Source organism: Musa acuminata, chromosome BXJ2-7 (assembly GCF_036884655.1).
Source record: "Musa acuminata AAA Group cultivar baxijiao chromosome BXJ2-7, Cavendish_Baxijiao_AAA, whole genome shotgun sequence".
Taxonomy (NCBI): domain Eukaryota; kingdom Viridiplantae; phylum Streptophyta; class Magnoliopsida; order Zingiberales; family Musaceae; genus Musa; species Musa acuminata.
In genome coordinates this window covers 1,164,948-1,183,277 of record NC_088344.1, presented here as the reverse complement: position 1 = coordinate 1,183,277, position 18,330 = coordinate 1,164,948, and the positions used below count along the sequence as shown (strand labels likewise).

Below are 18,330 nucleotides of genomic sequence, written 5' to 3'. Positions count from 1 at the left end.
AGGGAAATGAGTTACTCAAATGAGCAAACATCTGATATTAATATTCAGAAAAATAACCAACCTTCACATGAGAGATACCATGAGCAAAAGCTTTGACGAAGATGTCGAAAGAATAAGTATCAGAGAATGTTATATATAAGTTTGTATATAATATGTTTTGCTGTAATGTTCTTGTGTATTTGTCTTTCAATTTTGTTTATACTTTGAATATCATATAGAGAACAATATGGGTTAGATAATTTTATTTGGGTTAGCTTTTATGGTCATTTCTAGTCTGTACACATTGGTTATGTGCGATTATTGTACAAAGATAAAACTGTCCAAAAATAGACCATTCAAGTAGTCAATTAGGATAGTTTTTGGATGTATAGAGAAATGCAAAATGTCAATCGGTACATCATTCTAAAGCTATCCAAGTGGCATCATGAGCCTTTGGGGTATTGTCTATGGCTAATTCATTGTTTTGTTCCTCAATGATGTCATGTGAGTACTTGTGGATACTTTTAATTGTGGTAAACCATCTTAGACCATTTATCGCGTGATTATTCAGAGCTTCCGAAGTCTATGTTTGTAATTTATATTATCTATCAATTATTTATTGAAATATCTATTTATGAGATTCTATATTAAATATTCCTTGTAACTCATCTTCTCTTATATAAACCCTTATGAGATTTAAAAGATTATATGGATACTAATCCTTTGTAGAGGAACACACAAGGGCACCGGTTAAAATCAGTTAAGTTCGTAATAGTAAGGTAACGGAGCGGAGACAACGATCAATAATACTCACTCGAAGAAGAATATGATGGTAGTCCATCGTATAAGGATAATCTTATCTTAAAAAAAAATACTATATCATAATAAAGAAAAAAAAGATATTATGCTTAAAAAATTTAAAAACTCGGAACTTATACAAAATTACCAATAAGCCTTTTTTTATTATTGTAAGAAAATTTTGAGTTCATCTGGAAAAATAAGCTCTACCATCTTATGAAAATTTAAGTCAAACATTTGAGAGGTCATGTGGAAAAAAAAGCGATCCATGTGAAATCAAATACCAAATTCCACAAACAAGATATGAATAAATTGTCACCATAACTTTATCAAGCATTAATGGAGCAAAGAAAAGTCATGTCCACTTGCCATACATGTAGGGAACTTATTATGATACCCAAAAATTCTATGGCAAATTTGGTAAATATTAATTTGATTCACAGATTTTTTAATATTAATTGATTCTATTGATCGACAAATTTGGTATAACTTTTAATTCAAATAATAAATTTACTCCTACTACATATAATTATTATATCATGACGAGAAACATATAATTATTTGATTAATCCCTAGAATGATGTTTAATTAAACCAAGAATGTTGTCTTGATTTCATCGTTAAATATGTAATTGAGTTATATACTTATTCTATTTTTTTGATAATCATAAATTTTGTTCTCAAATATTAGTTAAAGAAATTACATTTAATATTTCGTTTCTCGAAGATTACATTTTTGTCCTCCTACCACTACGTAATTCTCTCATCACCCCATCATCACTGATTTGGGCAGCAAATAACGGAGTCCGAAGCAGATGCGGCTCCGAAACGCAAACGGAGTGCGGCGGTGTTAAGTTCGGATCCGAAATCACAGTCGGAGCTTGACGACCAAGACGTCTGCTACCCGCTCGAGTACCTGCCCAAAACCTTCCACGTGGGGCCCATCATTCTTTACGATGAGGGCTTGGGTAGACAAAGGAGTACTGAGACGAACTTCGATGCTTTTGCTCCTATTAAGGGGCTCCCAAATCGGCCGAGAAAGAGATCTAAACCCTAACCCTACCCTAATCCTCCAAATAAAAATCTCATCTGCCTCGAAGCAGATCGATCGAAGCAGATTCAGGAGGTGCTTGGCCTCTCCTCGATCAACTCCCTGCGCCCGATTTCTCTTCCCGGAAGTAGATCGGTAGCGATTCTGGTAATCTTGATCACTGCTATGCGGTTGAATTGCAAATAATCGAACTTTCTTATGTTGTTGCGGGGATCAAGACGGGTATTGCCGTTTCTCACAGTAATTCTGGGCTTTTTTTGGCATCTTTTGATGTTGGATTTTGCTTTTGGCGTCAAGTCAATCGATTTGATTGTTGTTCGAGGGAGATCGGATTTGTATTTGGAATTGATATTTCTCTGTGGAAATTTAGATGTATCAGGACTTTTAAAGGTAGCCCTTTTTTGTGTGTATCCTCAGATATAACGCTAAAGGTTGGTCCTTTTTCTGGGTTTCCTGGTTCTCATCTAATTGATCTTGATGTATTGACCTGATCTTATATTCATTTTTAGTTCTGTGATGTACTGACTTGATGGTGTTCGTCTTGTTGATTTCTGTAATCGATGATGTCTAAGAGAATTTAATGTTTTTGAAAATTTTCCTCGTAGTTTCCGTGGTCAGGAAAACTTTAAATGCTAGAGTTATGCTTCAAGGATCCTATAAATAATCAACTTTCTGTAACTGTTGAAACCTTGTTTGTGGTAACTTCCTAATCGATCATGTAGGTACTGTTAGATGCAATCCGTTTCACATTTGACAGAAGAATCTGATATTGGGATTATATCAGATCTGCTGCAGCTTTAAGTGCTTAATCCTGAGTTGGAGAACACCAATTAAGGTTCTCGAGATCTGGTGAGATACTGCAACGCAATACCTACTGAATAATGGCACAGGAAAGCTGGAAGAAGGAGACTGATCAGACTGAATGTGAGACACCTGAAGGCCCAATTTTATGTGCAAATAACTGTGGCTTTTTCGGGAGTGCCATGACCAATAACTTGTGTTCCAAGTGTTACAAAGACCTTGTCATGAAGCATAAGTCAATGGTAACTCTATCTGTTACTGAGTCAGGCAAAATGACTGTTATTCCTTCATCTTCGGTGCAAATTGAACCTACTGTTGAAGTTTTGGATAAGATAAGTGGACCCTGTGAGGTGAACATGGTTAAGGATCGAGCGGAGGACTCGTGCAACAAACAGCCAGCTAACCGTTGTTTCCAGTGCAAGAAAAGGGTAGGATTAACAGGGTTCAAATGCCGATGCAGCAGCACCTTCTGCTCAGCTCACAGGTACCCTGAAACTCATGAATGCTCATTTGACTACAAGACTGCTGGTCGAGAGGCTATATCCAAGGAGAACCCCGTTGTCAAGGCAGAAAAGATTGAGAAAATCTGAAGTTGTTGCTGATGCTGTTCTTGAGAAAGGTATAAATGTCACTGTCTGTCTTTGATGGCATATTACCATTGAATTCTCATAGTCATATCAGATGAAAGGGAGTGTCATGATACCTTATATTGTTAGATGGTAATGTCCGTGTGCTTTTCAGCAGTAAATAATGTAAAAAGAAACTGTGTGTTTCTTCTTTGATGTTAAATATCCTTTCACTCTTTAGCGAAATGTTCTGAACTTTGGGTTTGTTCTGTCTGAATCTTTTTCTTGTGGCATAAGGAACAAATTCAGTAACTTTATGTTCTAATATTTCACTAACCACAACTAGTACTGTAGAGGGACAATATCGATAAACACTAAACTGAGAATCTGAAATGAAATTTCCAACTAGAAATTTGCTTCAGTCTTCTGAGATGTTTGTGATAGTTTGTCAATCATCTCCCATTCTTGCGCGACTCTTTTCCACACTTCTAATGCATCACAATTTGCATATTTTCTGGTTCAGTTCTTTAATCTTTGTATGTTCCACACTTCTGATGCATCACAATTTGCATATTTTCTGGTTCAGTTCTTTAAACTTTGTATGTGGTTCGTCTACTGTGAAACGGCAGGTGGTTGATGCGATAGGATGTTAATCATCCTTATTTTTGAAAATTGGTGACTATTGCTATAACACAAAGAATTAACTTTCTTGGTGATTTGTCCTGCTCTTTTGGTCCTAGAGTTGGAATGACAAAACACAGCAGCTGGATGACCATTTTGGCTGACTTTGGAAGCTGTCTGATATATTTAATTCATTAATGACTATTTTCTTAATTTATTTAGTAAATTTTGTCAGATAGTTTAAATGAGTGAGAGATACACTATGGCAGACAGGTTTATGCTACTTTTAAACTAGAACTTAGAATATCATTGCATTGGCACCTGCTACACCATCAAAAGAGTCTAGCTAACAGTTCACATGATTTCTTATGTTTTGTATGTGGACGACATAGATATGCAATTTTACAGAAAGGACATGTTAGGCAACCTAATGCAAGCTGTCTTTTACCTAACATTCTGGTTCTAGAGCTTCATATTTAAGTAAGTTATTTTCATCACCTAAAGAGATGTTGTATCCAATAGCAACATAAGATTTGGGACTGACATCCATATCCAAAAATAGTTGAGAAAAATTCAAAAACATTACAGTATTTATTTAATGCAATGCAATAAAATTCTTGAGTTGTGCTTCTGAACTGTTGCTGTTGGATGAGAAACTTCAAATTATGAGGGTGGACAAAGAAGCTTAGTTTCACAAAACATGATTACTAAACTTCTTTTCTAAAAGGTTTGCTGAACATATTCCTTCAGGACTTGTTGCGCACCATGGTTGCATGTGACATTTGATCTCTTCTATATTGTATATGGTCTCTCTCTCTCTCTCTCTTTGGATTCAGGGACCTTGTTATAACTTATTGTACACCATGATTGCATGTTTATTTCATCACTTGTATATTGTATATGGTCTTTCTCCTTTGGTTCAGGGACCTTATCATAACAGCCACTGCCTATTTCTATAGAAACACAACCATTGCAGACAAAATTAAAGAGGTTGGTTGTTGTTCATTCTAGTCTGCCTACATGGAGTCAAATAATAGAAACTAAAAGCAAAGGAAGTTAGGTCTGTGAAACCACAGATTGTTTCTCTTAATGCTGTACTACTAATTGCAAATTAATATCTTGTATCTACATGTATATGAGTAATATTTCATGCATGTTTCAAGCACAATTCAACTGCTCATAGACATTACAGCTTTGACATAGTGTACACAGCAATTTCTACTCACTCTGAACATAATAATGCTTGTTCTGTTTACTGCTGAAAGGCTTACCATGCACCAAACTTTATTTTCATTATCTTGGCTAATTAAGCTATCCTTCATATCATCTCCATCATAGTGGGTATTTCTGCAATGCTCATCTTGTGGAGATCACTGGATCATCCACATTTATCTGGATACCTTGTGTTTGCAGACAATATTAGTCTCTTTCTCTTGTCATCAGTGTGGGACATGGTTTCATCTAAATGCTTACCCTATATCAGTGGCTGACAATAAACAGTCTCAGGATAAATATACAAGTTTGCAGATGTTGATATCTTTTGGTTCATAACTTGATGAGGGAATCCTTTTTGAGCTTGCCTACATCATCTTATTGTGCCAGTGCTTTCAATTAGATCTTTTCTTCTGTGGTGTTCTTCTCTTCCCTGTTGTTGTACCAACTGTTTGACTAATGGTTATATTTTCCTGAGCTGTTTTGACCCTTCTGAGAATTGTCTTTTTGTGTGAAAGAGGTGTGGTTTAACAAATGGGTTGTATGTCTGCTCTACAATATTATCAAACACGTCTCTCAACCTTATTATAAAAAATAATTTAATACTTATAGAAATTTAAATTATTTGATAATAAATAAAGAATTGAATATATCTTAATTTTTTTCTTAAATTTGAATGGTTTAATTAGTGAACCGAATAAATCACGAGTTCTCTTTTCCTGTAAATAAAAAATATCATTTTATAAGAATCCACCGAGAAAATAAGGTAAAAATATTATGGGTCAACAAAATAATTTTTTTGTAAGAAAAAATAAATATTATCTTATTAAACAAAAGAGAATATGATATATATATATATATATATATATATATATATATATATATATATATATATATATATATATATATATATATATATATATATATATTGCCGGTTCGACATGGAACCGGAAAAATTAGAATTCGATTTTGGTTCGATTTGAAACCCGAAAAATCGTGTTTGATTCGAACTCGAACCGAACCGTAAACAACGCACGTGGAACAAAGAGAGCACTGACGTCCAAATCGGAATCCGGTCGCGGTAGCGAGCGGCGTAGACCTTATTCGACCGCTCTCCTTCCAACCCGGACGTCGTGCGGGTGGTGCCGATGCTTCGCCAGGAACCCTGGAATCCCTCTTCGTTCACGATCTCCGGTTGCCGATTCTTTCGTCGCGCCCCACGAACTACAGATCCAAATCCGCATTTCGGCCCTCGTCTCTTCAATTTCCCAATCTTCCGAAAGTCTAGGTCTCGTTCTCGAATCTGTTAACAATTGGAGTTTGGAGGTCAACATTGCTCCGGAAAGTTTTAGCGTTTGGCGTTCGTCGGTACGGTTCTGGAAATCAACTGTTTGGTTCAGGTGAAAAGGCGTGGTTTTTATTGCGAAGATTATTCTTTTTGTAATAATATATACATCTCTAGAATGCCGCCGATTCTATCGTCTTCGAAGGCGGTTGCCAGGTTTTTATCTGGCAAGAAACGATGTTTGGATCTCGGAGTTTGGTCTGGATTGGTGGGAAGCCACCCTGAGGCAGGAAATAGGACGGCGAAATTCGCGCAGGCTCGGTGTTTGGCTAGTTTTGCTGGCTGCGGAAGTCCCTGCATTGGTGAAGTGTTTCATTCTGGTGAAGTGCTCGCTCCCTCTGTTGGTTATTCCCATCGCTACGACCAAAGAAGGTGGTTTCTTGGTTGCGAGGATGGAGAAGAGGGAACCATCCTTTCCAAGATCTATGAGGAGCGACGTGTGATTGGGTACGCGTCTGGAGCTTGCTCTTCTGGGCAATTACATTTCGTGATTTATCTCTATGTGCCACTGTTGTGTTCGTTTCTTGAGCATTACACTCCACTCTCATTTTTGTTGTCTTTTTCTCTGTTCATTCTTGTGCCTCCAGTGACTGCTAAATCAGCACTTGTTTTGTTTTGCACAGGGTAGCTAACGAATCAATGCTGGTTAATGCATCGCTTACTTTCCAGATAGATGTTTTTTTTTGCCCCCTTATTTTTAAGCAATTAACTTGCAAGCCTAGATTTATCCTTCATCTTGAGTGATCTCTATCTTTTGTGCATTGCTTGTTCGCATGCTAACTTATGTTGCACCCAGAAGAACGGGGTAATAGGCAGAAATTGTTCATATTGTTAACTTCCTAGATCACTTGTCCTATTTATTCATGTTTTGGGCTCTTTGGAGGTGTCCTTTGTCAGAGTAGTTATTTTTCTAAATCCATAGGGGAAAACTTATTTGTCTTCTTTGATCAGGTACTCTCCAGAACAGTTATTTGATGTGGTTGCTGCCGTTGATATGTATGAGGAGTTTTTACCATGGTGCCAGAGGTCTAGGATTATTAAGCGGAATAGTGATGGCTCATTTGACGCTGAGCTGGAGATTGGTTTTAAGTTCCTTGTTGAAAGTTATGTTTCTCATGTAGAAATGGAGAAACCAAAGTATATTAAGGTTTTAAACTTACTCTGCTTCCTGACTTGGTTAGTTATTTGATATACTTATGGCAGATTGTCATCTAGGACCTTTTTTTGCTTTTATTTTATGATTTTCTTTGTACATAGTTTTTAATTCTCTAAGATGCTGTGGTAAGTCAAAAGAGACCTATGAATGATGTAATTAGACAAGGTAAGTCAACTACTATTAGTGGTGTGAGGAGAAATTAAAAAAAACCTATAAATATTTTATAAAAAATAAAAGATTAGCTTGACAGAGATTCTATCTTGAGTAGAGCTCAATATTTACTCAATCATAGCATGAATCAATGGTCTCGACAGTTTTGTTGGCATATGTTCTTCAAGGACCTAGTTCCTTTTGTGATCTGTCTCCTGGCTTATATGGAGCAAGGTTTGTTGTACCGCCTAGTATGGGTGATATATATCGGTCCGATAAGAGATTGGTATGGGCGGTACATACTGATTTGTTGGTACACTCCATTGTACCATGTGTTAGTATGCTGGTACGATTCGATACCAATATTCCAGTAAGGCGAACCATATGTGGAGGCAATATATATTGCTTCAACATATGGTCTCAGCATATGTTCTTCAAGGGCCAATTTATTTCTCAAAATTGTGTGGTACTCTTCCGTTGGCTGGATATAATGACAACAAGCTGTTACTCCCAACTGTTCGGGATTAATTACATGGATCTTATCCCTCATTTGAACTCCAGTCAGGGCTGTTTTGCTAATGGAAAATTATTTGGAACTAGTAAACATTCATAATTTTGTATTGTCTTGATCTCAAAAGTATTGTTCATGACTTCATACATGTAAATCTTCGCCTGGAATTTAGTTGTCTTGTAAATTTCCAGTTTATCATATTTAGTATATATTTTATACTTAAAAGTATGATATGTTTTAATCTCTTTTGTTTGAGGGAATTATTAACAGTGTAATACATGTCAGTCAGACAAGGTATTGTTTGTTTTCGTATTGCAAGATACAATTATACCTATGATGTTGGCAAGCATAAGGATGCTAGTTTGATTGCCATATTGATTGAAACTGATAATGTTGGATCCTGATGCATATATGTTTTCTAAACGCAAAAGAGTTAGATTCTAGGCCTTGAACCTCCGTTCTGTATGATAGCAACTAGATCTAGTCTTACACATTCAGCTTGTTACTCATTTTGAGTTTTTAAGAGTGGTAACTCAATTTCATTGTTTTCTTGTAAACGTTAGTGATATTGATTGGTAACCTTATTATTACTTGCAGACCACTGCTTCAGAAAATGGCATTTTTGACCACTTGATTAACATTTGGGAGTTTTATCCTGGTCCAGTTCCAGGAACTTGTGACCTTTACTTCTTGGTGGATTTTAAGTTTCAGTCACCATTATATCGCCAGGTAAATATAATTGAGATTTTCACTTTTTCTCAACATATTTGGTTGTCTTTTGACTCTCAACATTTTGTTTCTACTTTTACGGTGTACTTCCTTTTGAGATGAAATGTCAGATCACTTTTTAGAACCTCACACTGTACCTCTAATAGCGTAACTTTCTCTGATAGTGAATGTGTTTTATTTATATGCTTTATTAGTATGAATTTCCTTTCTAGAAGATCAGAGAGTTACTTTTTTCTGGTTACTTGCCTTCTATTTTTAAGATGTGCTGTCAAATATTCTTAGGAATGCGATTGAGAAGGGTTAATCTTCTTCTTGCATTTAAGTACATAAAGTACAAACTAAATTCTTGTGTCGGGTTTTTTTTAAACAAAAATGTTATACAGAATACTTTGTTTTTCTTGTCGGACTCTGATATGGTGTTCATAAATTGTTCATTCTTCTGTTGTAACTTTAACATTTCTGTCTCAACCTAATTATGCTGATTGGGTTATATATTTGTGTTTGCCACTCTCTTATGTTGTGGCAGGTGGCATCAATGTTTTTTAAGGAGGTGGTCTCTCAACTAGTTACTTCTTTCGACGATCGCTGTCGTAGAATCTATGGTCCTGCCGTCCAAGTTCTTGAAACATCTTATGGACAAAGCACATAAGCCTGGCTGGTCATCTCGAGCACGTCAGATGATGATGGTGGCTGCGAATGTTTAGGCTAGTAAATCAGTTTGGGATGGCATAATTCGCCTCTCAATTTGCATGTTTCAACTACATGCAAATTCTTGGATGTGCGTGATTTCTACCAGCATATCCAAGTGTTTTCCAAAACCACATTCTCTATTTCTTTCAGGCCCTGAAAATTCTTGTGCAAACATTCATCGTTTGGAGGATATCTTATATGGTAATGAAGACATTTCGACGAGAGATGTGCAAACATGCATTGTTATTTTACTTGCTAGCATCGTTAGCGTTGCGGTAGATCTTCAGTTACTAGCAACAAAAGGATTTAGCGAAAAACATATGTGAATGAGAAAATGTGTCACTGCAAAACGGAATTCATATTTGCTAATAGTATGTGTAAAGCAATTTTCTCAACCTTTGGCAATTGTTTTTCTGAAATGCAGCCACTGAGGATTATGGTTGTCTATAACTCAGAATTTTGCAGAGGAAAGAGGATTTGCTTGCATGAGAGTAATCTAGCTTTGCACTCTGGCCTTTCTTGGTGAATGGAACAAATATATGTCATGGAAAACAGTACTTGAGATCAGGGATGTGTTCATCCAACTTGGTGTCTGTACACAAAGTTTAGTGCAAATGCATCATGTTTGGTTGATCTCTGTTTGCCATTGCCTCAAAATAATCAGTCAGTGATAGAAATTAGGGGTTGCATCTAAGGGCAGTTCTTTACCTCCTTCAAAAGCCATCCACTTTGGCTCATTGTGTTCAGGGATTTCCTGAGCTGCTCCACTGAAGGTTTTCTACCTCATAAGCAAACTTCATGCAAGAGGGAAGCATTTGCTCTCTCTCTCAAATTGCTGTGATCTACCAAAGTATATGAGATAAACAGTCCCATGTCACCCTGTATTGGGCACTTAAACACATGATGAACACAAAGAAGCAACTCAAGACAAGCTCAGTGTGATGGGCATATATGCATCATGGTGGACTTTTTGTTCTTGCTGTGCTTTTTCTTGTATGAATATTGGGAAATGAACACTGCAAAACTTCAAGTATCAGCTAATTTAGATGCTCTGCTTCATAGCAGCAGCATTTATCATGAAGTCACTCGGAGAAGAAGCTCATTTTAGCAGACCAAACCAGTCTCGACAATCCATGCAACAAAGAAGTGATTCACGTCAAGCAAAATTTAAGATGAATTCATGAAGTTTCTAACTCCACTGAGATCAAATCCTCTGTACATGGCATAGGAAGCAAACAAATAACAGAGACGAAGCTCGGAGAAGTGGAAGAAAACGGAGCCATGTTGAAACCTTGTCCTCCTTCAGAAGGACAGCGACGACTCATCCCCCACCTGCGACGTGCTCGCCGTCCTCCCAATCTTCTTGGGGGATGCTGTCTTCGACAGGTCGCCGGATCTCCTCCTCAGCATCTGCCGCATGCCGTCGGCCACCCGGACCGCCGGGTTGGACTTGGTCTTCCCGCAGAAGGACATGTGGGCGTCTATGGCCTCCTCGACGCCATGACACTTCCTCCTTCCCCTGCTCAGCTCATCTCTCACTGCCTCACAGCACAGCCCGCAGAGCCACTTCCCGTCGAAGCTCTCCCTCACGCTGCCTATGTAGTCCTTGGTGCAGTCCTCCCGTAATCCGCAGCACTCGCACTTCACCAGCTCGATCTCCATTGCTCAATATCAATGTCAGCTGGACAGAAAGCAGCAATATGCAGACAGAGCCTGTTGACATACAGGAATGGAGGTCTGGGGAGGGAAGGCAGGTCTTTATGGTTGAGAGCAAGAGCTACGTGATGAAAGGGATCAAGCCACAATTTGCTCCATGTTCTAAGGTAGGATTTGAGACAGAGTCAGCTGGAGTTGTCTCATGTTTGGTCTTTTCCTTGCATTTAATACCGGACGGGAAATGATTGGAGCAGTTGAGGCTGGCAATTTGGACTGTTACTGCCTAAAGATCACTTGTCTGTCTCGAAACTTTTGGTGGGATGCCTGCTTTGGTGATTCGAGGGGTAGACAAGTGTAGGATTAGTTGCACACTGGTTTCAGTGTTGTCAAGTTAGATTGACCTGTCTGTGTTCGAGAAATCTTGTTCAGCTGGAAACACTTGTTTGATGTGTTTAGCTGGAAATCTTTGATGTGTTCTGGAAATCTTGTTTAGCTGGAAATCTTGTTTTGCTGTAATTCTTGGCAACAACAGAAGAAGTTAGATTTATGTCCCAAACATGTTGTTGTAAAACGGAAGAATTAATGAGAAATATTTCATATATTGTTTGCAACCTAAAGAGTGTCTTGTTCCATGTTGACCTAATAGTAATGATCGTTTAGCTTGCATTCATAGGATACTTGCTCAAACAAGTACATGGCGGACACAGCTAAGGATGCGGTAGATGAAGTGATCCCCAATAATGATGCATGTAGAGACAGATTTGTACAACCAGGATAACCTACTTTTTGTTGTACCTCTTTCTTGGCTTGTTGGCAGGTCTTATCTACTTGAATTTGATGCAGAGCAGTAGGAGAAGAAGCTCAAGCTGATTCATGGCGACCCTTTCGAGTCACCGTCTTCGACCTGTTCTTGCACACCTTTCCCTTCCAGGTGGCCATCGTAATCACAATGAAACCTCACTGTCTTGGTGACTTGGCAGAGAGAGGTCTGCGGACAACTCCACAAGAGCTTGTCCTTCTCCGGAGACATGCAGAAGCCATTAATCTTGTGGACTCCATATCTCCTCCTCCTCCCCTGTGCGTCATCGTCTCCCACGACAGTGATCGGACGCTCGTGCTCTGGTCCATATAATGTTGGAAAGGGACGACGTCCAAATCCAGTAGAACTATCTAACTTTCTCACCTTTGGATCATTTCTACTCATTTTTGGCACAACTCGTGGGTGCAAACAATCTACACATCCATCGAAGCATGCATTGTGACTGGAATGTGCGTAAGAGTTCATCATGTCAAAGATGGAGAGGCAAAAGTAAGTCGTCTTGATTTAACATGCATCATCAAGTCAAAGCCATGTTGGTTAGGTGACACCATCAGAAACCAGTAGAGCTGCGTCACTGTTCCTTTTGCAGGACCTGCGGATGTGGATGAGATGAGCTACATATCCATCAAAGAATGTGATTGAGATGTGCGTAACAGTTGATGTCGAAAAGTACTTTGCATCATCGGAATCAAGGCAAATCTTTCTCGCTGTTGGATCATCAAAATGAGATTGACGTGTGAGTAGGAGTGTTCTTGCACCGAACGATCGTAGTAAGCGAAAGCACATGAAATCACTTGGAAGAAGAAGAAGAAGAAGAAGAAGAAGAAGAAGACACAGTGAAACCTGAAAGCAAAGCCAAGCAGGAAGGTCAATTTCCATGGTCCATGTTTCAATCATTGGATACACGGAAGAGATGCCCTGCATCACATGCAGCCCCACATGCACTTGTTCTCCTCCAAAATGTGGAGCTAAACCTAACTCAATCATTAGACTGCTTGTGTATGTTAGTATATGATCGATGATCATGGCACTGTGCTTACTCAAAGATTATTATTCCTCATATTCCTTGTGCAGTGGTTATGCTGCAGAAACTACATTAAATTAGTTTCATTGGTTAGGTAGATTGCATTTTCAGAAGCTCATATAACTAATTAGCAACAGTTTTGGGGAAATACAGCAGCACTTCTTCGTTAAGAAAATATTTTTATAAGAATGATTTTATCCCATACCAATTTATCTATCAGCAAGGCTCCAAGTCATTAGCCCCAAATTAACGTTGCAGTGTATCATGATATGCTTCGTATTAATGACTCACAATAATCGTCAAAATGATCAAACGATTTACATAATCTTATCTAAGGCTAACCAGTAAGAAGGCCCATAGATTAGATATAGAAGGAACTCATCAGCTCACGCTGAGAGGGGGGAACTCACTACATACTTAGTTATATAACTTACACTACTATCTTCTCCCCATTGTTGACTTAAGCATCGGAGGGACCGCACCGTGCAACCCTTGGTGCTGACATATCATGTACGATCGCCAATCGTCAAAGGACACCAAGATGACCTAGCCTTAATGAGGAACTTTGCAACTAGGAAGATCCCAATCCACCTACCTAGCTAATCCGAACCAAAACCTCACCAATAGAACAACTTCCGACCAAACAACCTATGCGGTCTCATCTCACTATGTCTCCCATGTCAGTCGGGAAGAGGCACCCGATAAACATGCACATTCGATGGTGGACTAACTATGCTGACTCATCAGTCGACGGTACTCATGACACCATTATTCTAGAGAAAGGGTCAAATGTCACAGGTGTACCATCGCTCTTCCTGGTGAATATTTTATAGGAAAATCTAAGGGCGACATCATATGTATAGTGGAAAAATAAAAAACAAAAACCCCAAATTTCCCTAAAGGTGTTCGTCGTCGTGCGAAGATTGGTACGTAAAAAACCATAAAACTTAAATTCTTACCTAAAGAGATCGTATATCCCTGAATCTCTACAGATCTGTAGGAGAGGATGAAGGAGGTTAAGTATACTCTTCTCTAGTGGTGATCCACACAGTAGGGTTGTGACGACGCTACTCAAATCACTGCTAAAAAATTCACACCTACTATCCAATAAGAAGCCTCTAGCCTATGGGTCTTTGGTTTTCTTCTATTTATAGAGGTCTTATGTCTATTTAACCATAATGGATCCTGCTCTATTGGGTATTGGATCTTCATCCAACTACCCAAGTCTTTTAGATTAGTGGATCTCTATCTAATAATCTCTTATTGGCTTTTATTGGATCTTATTCATAGGATCCAATAATTCATGGCTTATTAGATATCCAATAAGATAGGAGATTTGACGGATATCTCATATTTGAACCTCTATTATCGCAATGTCTATCATATATGTGTGACCTATTAACCCCAATATCGAGTTGGTCGTGAGTCATACCTGTCAGAACTCCTGGCTTAGTGAATTATTATCTTTATAATAATTTACTTGACTTATCAATTGCGGACGTATTAGGCCACTATATCGTAGTGCCCATACGATACATAGGAATCCAATCCATTGGACATATATATCCTTAGTTACCATGTATCTATAGTCCTTCATCAATCTAATACCCCAAAGACTATATATCAAGCATGGTACCGTTAGGCCCATAGAGTTTCTATTTGAGTCTCACTCTAATTGGATTCTCTTAGAGAACTTTTTCTCTCAATCCGAATGGCCTTAGCCAAGTATTTGTCTGAGCAAAAATACATGAGATATTCCTTTCATGACACTGAGAATATATGGTCGATCCTCACTCAATACTCAATAATCCTTGTAATGTTGGTTGTCACTCCCACTGACCAATTGTGATAGATTTAGAACTTTCAGACCTATAAGTCTGGTATCAAAGAATAGAGTACTCATATAGGACATTATTGATGTATCAAGTCTAAGGATCAGATATACCACCGGAATGACGAAATCATTGTCTAACAATAACATATCATCAACCATCCAACATTTCGTAAGTGGATCAATTAGTGAACTTATTATTCAATAAGCACATGCATTGTATCCCTAATGTCCTCACACGAGCAGCTATAAGACCAGCTATCTCCATTATCTGGACGAGTATACAACACACTAGTATGTTTAGTTATCTCGATATTCCTATCGAGTAAGCTATGACCAAGATTATTTAGGGTATGTGTTTAAACGTGAATCGGTCTTATTATCGTGATCTCATCATGATCTGATTCTCATTACATAGATCCATTAACATCATAATATATATGTATATATATATGTAACAAGCAATATAAAGTGATAAAATGTCAAATAATATAATAAAAAAAAATGTATTATGTCACACATGTTATTACTGACGTGATTGGCTTGTAGGGCATCTATGACTAGCACACTTTAGATAAGGAGAGCCCTTGCTCCCTTTTCCAATATGCGAAGACGAGCCTCACGCTTACCTTGTAACAAGCACCACTCAAGCTTTGACATCAGGGGTTCAGACATTTATGACTTTGTACTCCTACCACACCTATAGCAATGTCGCCCCATGACCCCTTCAAGCCAGCACCCAACCTCCCCCGCTTGTGGAAGAGCCAAAGCCAGACCCAAGACAACTCCCTAGAGGACGTTCCAATGATAGCTGAGGCTTAGGGGCTGCTACCCTACGAAATAGTAAGGTAAAGCAAGAAAAAAAGATTCCAAACATGCTGGACCCTGCTCAAGAATCATTTCAAGGGTGAACAATACATTTTAATGAGGTTTTCATTAAACTAGACTAAAAGAGTTGGAAAAGTGAGTACCATCACAAAGGAGAGGCTATAAAGTGGGAGGTAACAAAAAATAAAAAAGGGTCACTATGGCCCAACTGCATCAGGCTATAGGAGACATCAAGCGATCGTCTAATGGAACCTTCATGGGAGTAGGCATTTCGACATTCAAGGGAAGCTTCACATAAGGATCCACGCCAACCTTGAGTTCGAGGTACCTTACCTTGAAGCAACCAGTGGTGATCTAGTACTCGAACTCGTATGCAGCTTGGTTGGAGCACTAAAGGCCGCATCAGAACCCCTCGGATTCCTTATAGGAGGCCACGACCCTCCTCTCTCGCTCGGAGGCTTGGTTCTTCTCCTCCTTCCAGGCCCCTTTGGCCTCCTCAGTTGCCAGACGAGCATCCACTAGCTTGTTAGAGTTGGTCGACAACTACTCCCTCATCTACCTACCCTCCTCAATGGCCTTGCCCAATTACTAGCGAGCATCTTTTAACTTCCAGCATAGGACTTTGACCTGCTCCCCAGCCTCCGCCATACTCTCTATAGCCGACAACCGCTGCATCCCGAGCCTCCTTCATTCATGCCTCGACTTCTTTAGCATAACGAATGGCCAAACCCAAATCTAAGGGTAATTCGAAGGTCTCAACCTCTCCCTCCTGCATGCCTCTATGAGGTGCTGCTTCGCCTCCTCGACTTGAAGGTAGGTCCGAGTCAGTTGTGAGGATAACTCTACAACCAGAGCCTCCATCGCACTCCTCTCTTCTTCAGGTCGCTTAGCTTAGGCCCATAGGATGGAGTTGGCCTGAAAGAGCTGATTGATCAGTGCTCTCGCATGTCGTAGATGGTCGACAAGTGTCATAATGTAGTGGTAGTGTTGTATAAAGGCAAAAGTAAGGTGGTTAAAGAGGAAGACCAAAGAAAATAATAGATATGCCCAAGGAAAGGGCTTGACTAAGATTTCATTGCGAGAACAAATATTAGCTAGTATCTCTGGTGGGTAATGGTATGTCAAGCCAGCTAGGACAGGGCTAAGCGACCCCTAACAGTAGGTGGCGACCAGCCGGCCTCCTTCCATAGTTGCTGGTCCTCAATCAGCCCCACCTAGCGCGACTTCAGGGGGGCGTTTGGGGTCGAGGTCATGCAGTCGGGCACAGTAGTAGCGAACGATCCGAATGTGATGAAGCTCCAATCTATCGAAGGATCAGTAGAGGGATGAGGCATAGGTATAACCTATGGACCTTTGGTGGCGTCATCCTCCCAAGGGGCGAAGGGCTCTATAGTCGCCTTCTCAAACGACGACACCGCTATAGGTGGACCCAAATATGGGCCCGAAGAAGCTACACGAAGATCCTCCCTCGCCGGAGACAGTTGCGAGATAGAGCCCTCTTCAATGGATGACTCCATATATGGAGCCACGATCCTAGGAGATGGAGCAATATAGGGTTAATAAAAAAGTAAATTTATATCAAATCACGTACGATGATTGAGAGCGAAAAACTCGTCAAATCTAAAACTACATAAAATGCGAGACAATCTCACTTAAGGCGTATATCTTTGATTGCAAATCTCAGTCCGTGGATGAAGGAGATCTCTCGTTCTCCTCTCTAGCGGTGATTCACACGATGGATGAAGCGACGACACACCTTCTCTCACAATGTATTCTTTCCTTGCTTTCGTGCACCACCACCAACGCAGCAGGGGGCAGTCTTCTTGCTGCCCTCTTGCACTAGAGAGGGGGTAGTCAGCTGAGAAAGAAGAATGAGAGAAGTTAGGGAGGTGACAGTTAAGGGGTCTAGCCTTATAACCCTTTTGGTCCTATATCTATTTTTATAGAGAGTTACTATCGTTAACTCTAATGGATCATATCTTATTGGGTATTGAATCTCAATTTAATTTTCCTAACATATTGGATATTGAATCATCATCCAATTTTTCCTAGCTTAATAAAAATTGGATCTCTATCCAATTATTCACTATGAGCTCTTATTGTGTCTCACCCAATAGATCTAATAAAATAGGGACTTATATGATATCATATATCTAATCCTCTATTTGTCATGTCATTCATCATATTTGTATGACTCTCTAGGCCTAAAATCGAGTTGGCTATGAGTTGTATCTCTCAGAACTTCTTCTGATTCAGTGAATTATCATCCAATAATAATTCACTCAACTTATCGATTTTGGATGTACTATGCCACTACGCCATAGTCCCCAAATTGTATAGGAGAATCTAATATATTTAACTTGTCTACCTTTAGTTACTATGTATCTATAGTCCTTCATCCATCTAATATCCCAAAGATCGTATATTGGGTATGATGCTATCAGACCCATATAGAATCTACTCGAGCTTTACTTTAATTAGATTCTCCCAAAGAACTCATTATCTCTCAATCTGAATGACCCTAGTTAAGGATTTGTTTGAGTGAGAATATATGAGACATTCC

General features: G+C 39.1%; 3 protein-coding genes across 5 annotated transcripts; 2 read left to right on the top strand and 1 right to left on the bottom strand.

Annotated features, from left to right (window-relative positions):
* Positions 1-1,790: 1,790 nt before the first annotated feature.
* On the top strand, positions 1,791-3,440 carry LOC103990925 (zinc finger A20 and AN1 domain-containing stress-associated protein 6). Of its 2 annotated transcripts, none has more exons than XM_065115796.1 (2): positions 1,791-1,974; positions 2,612-3,440. In XM_065115796.1, the coding sequence occupies exon 2, from the start codon at positions 2,709-2,711 to the stop codon at positions 3,216-3,218; it is 510 nt and encodes a 169-aa protein (XP_064971868.1). In that variant the 5' UTR covers positions 1,791-1,974; positions 2,612-2,708; the 3' UTR covers positions 3,219-3,440. The 2 variants fall into 2 exon arrangements, with proteins under 2 accessions (XP_064971868.1, XP_009408498.2); XM_009410223.3 differs by having other exon boundaries at positions 1,792-1,974; positions 2,550-3,440.
* A 2,660-nt stretch (positions 3,441-6,100) lies between these two features.
* Positions 6,101-9,830, top strand: LOC103990926 (uncharacterized). 2 transcript variants are annotated; one of them, XM_065115795.1, is made up of 5 exons: positions 6,101-6,395; positions 6,490-6,819; positions 7,324-7,519; positions 8,787-8,918; positions 9,445-9,830. In XM_065115795.1, exons 2-5 carry the CDS (start codon positions 6,491-6,493, stop codon positions 9,565-9,567), a joined length of 780 nt encoding a protein of 259 aa, XP_064971867.1. In that variant the 5' UTR covers positions 6,101-6,395; position 6,490; the 3' UTR covers positions 9,568-9,830. The 2 variants fall into 2 exon arrangements, with proteins under 2 accessions (XP_064971867.1, XP_009408500.2); XM_009410225.3 differs by having other exon boundaries at positions 6,101-6,819.
* A 934-nt stretch (positions 9,831-10,764) lies between these two features.
* LOC135616520 (uncharacterized) lies at positions 10,765-11,560 on the bottom strand. Its single transcript, XM_065115797.1, has one exon. It carries the CDS (start codon positions 11,268-11,270, stop codon positions 10,911-10,913), a length of 360 nt encoding a protein of 119 aa, XP_064971869.1. The 5' UTR covers positions 11,271-11,560; the 3' UTR covers positions 10,765-10,910.
* Between the last annotated feature and the right edge of the window lie 6,770 nt (positions 11,561-18,330).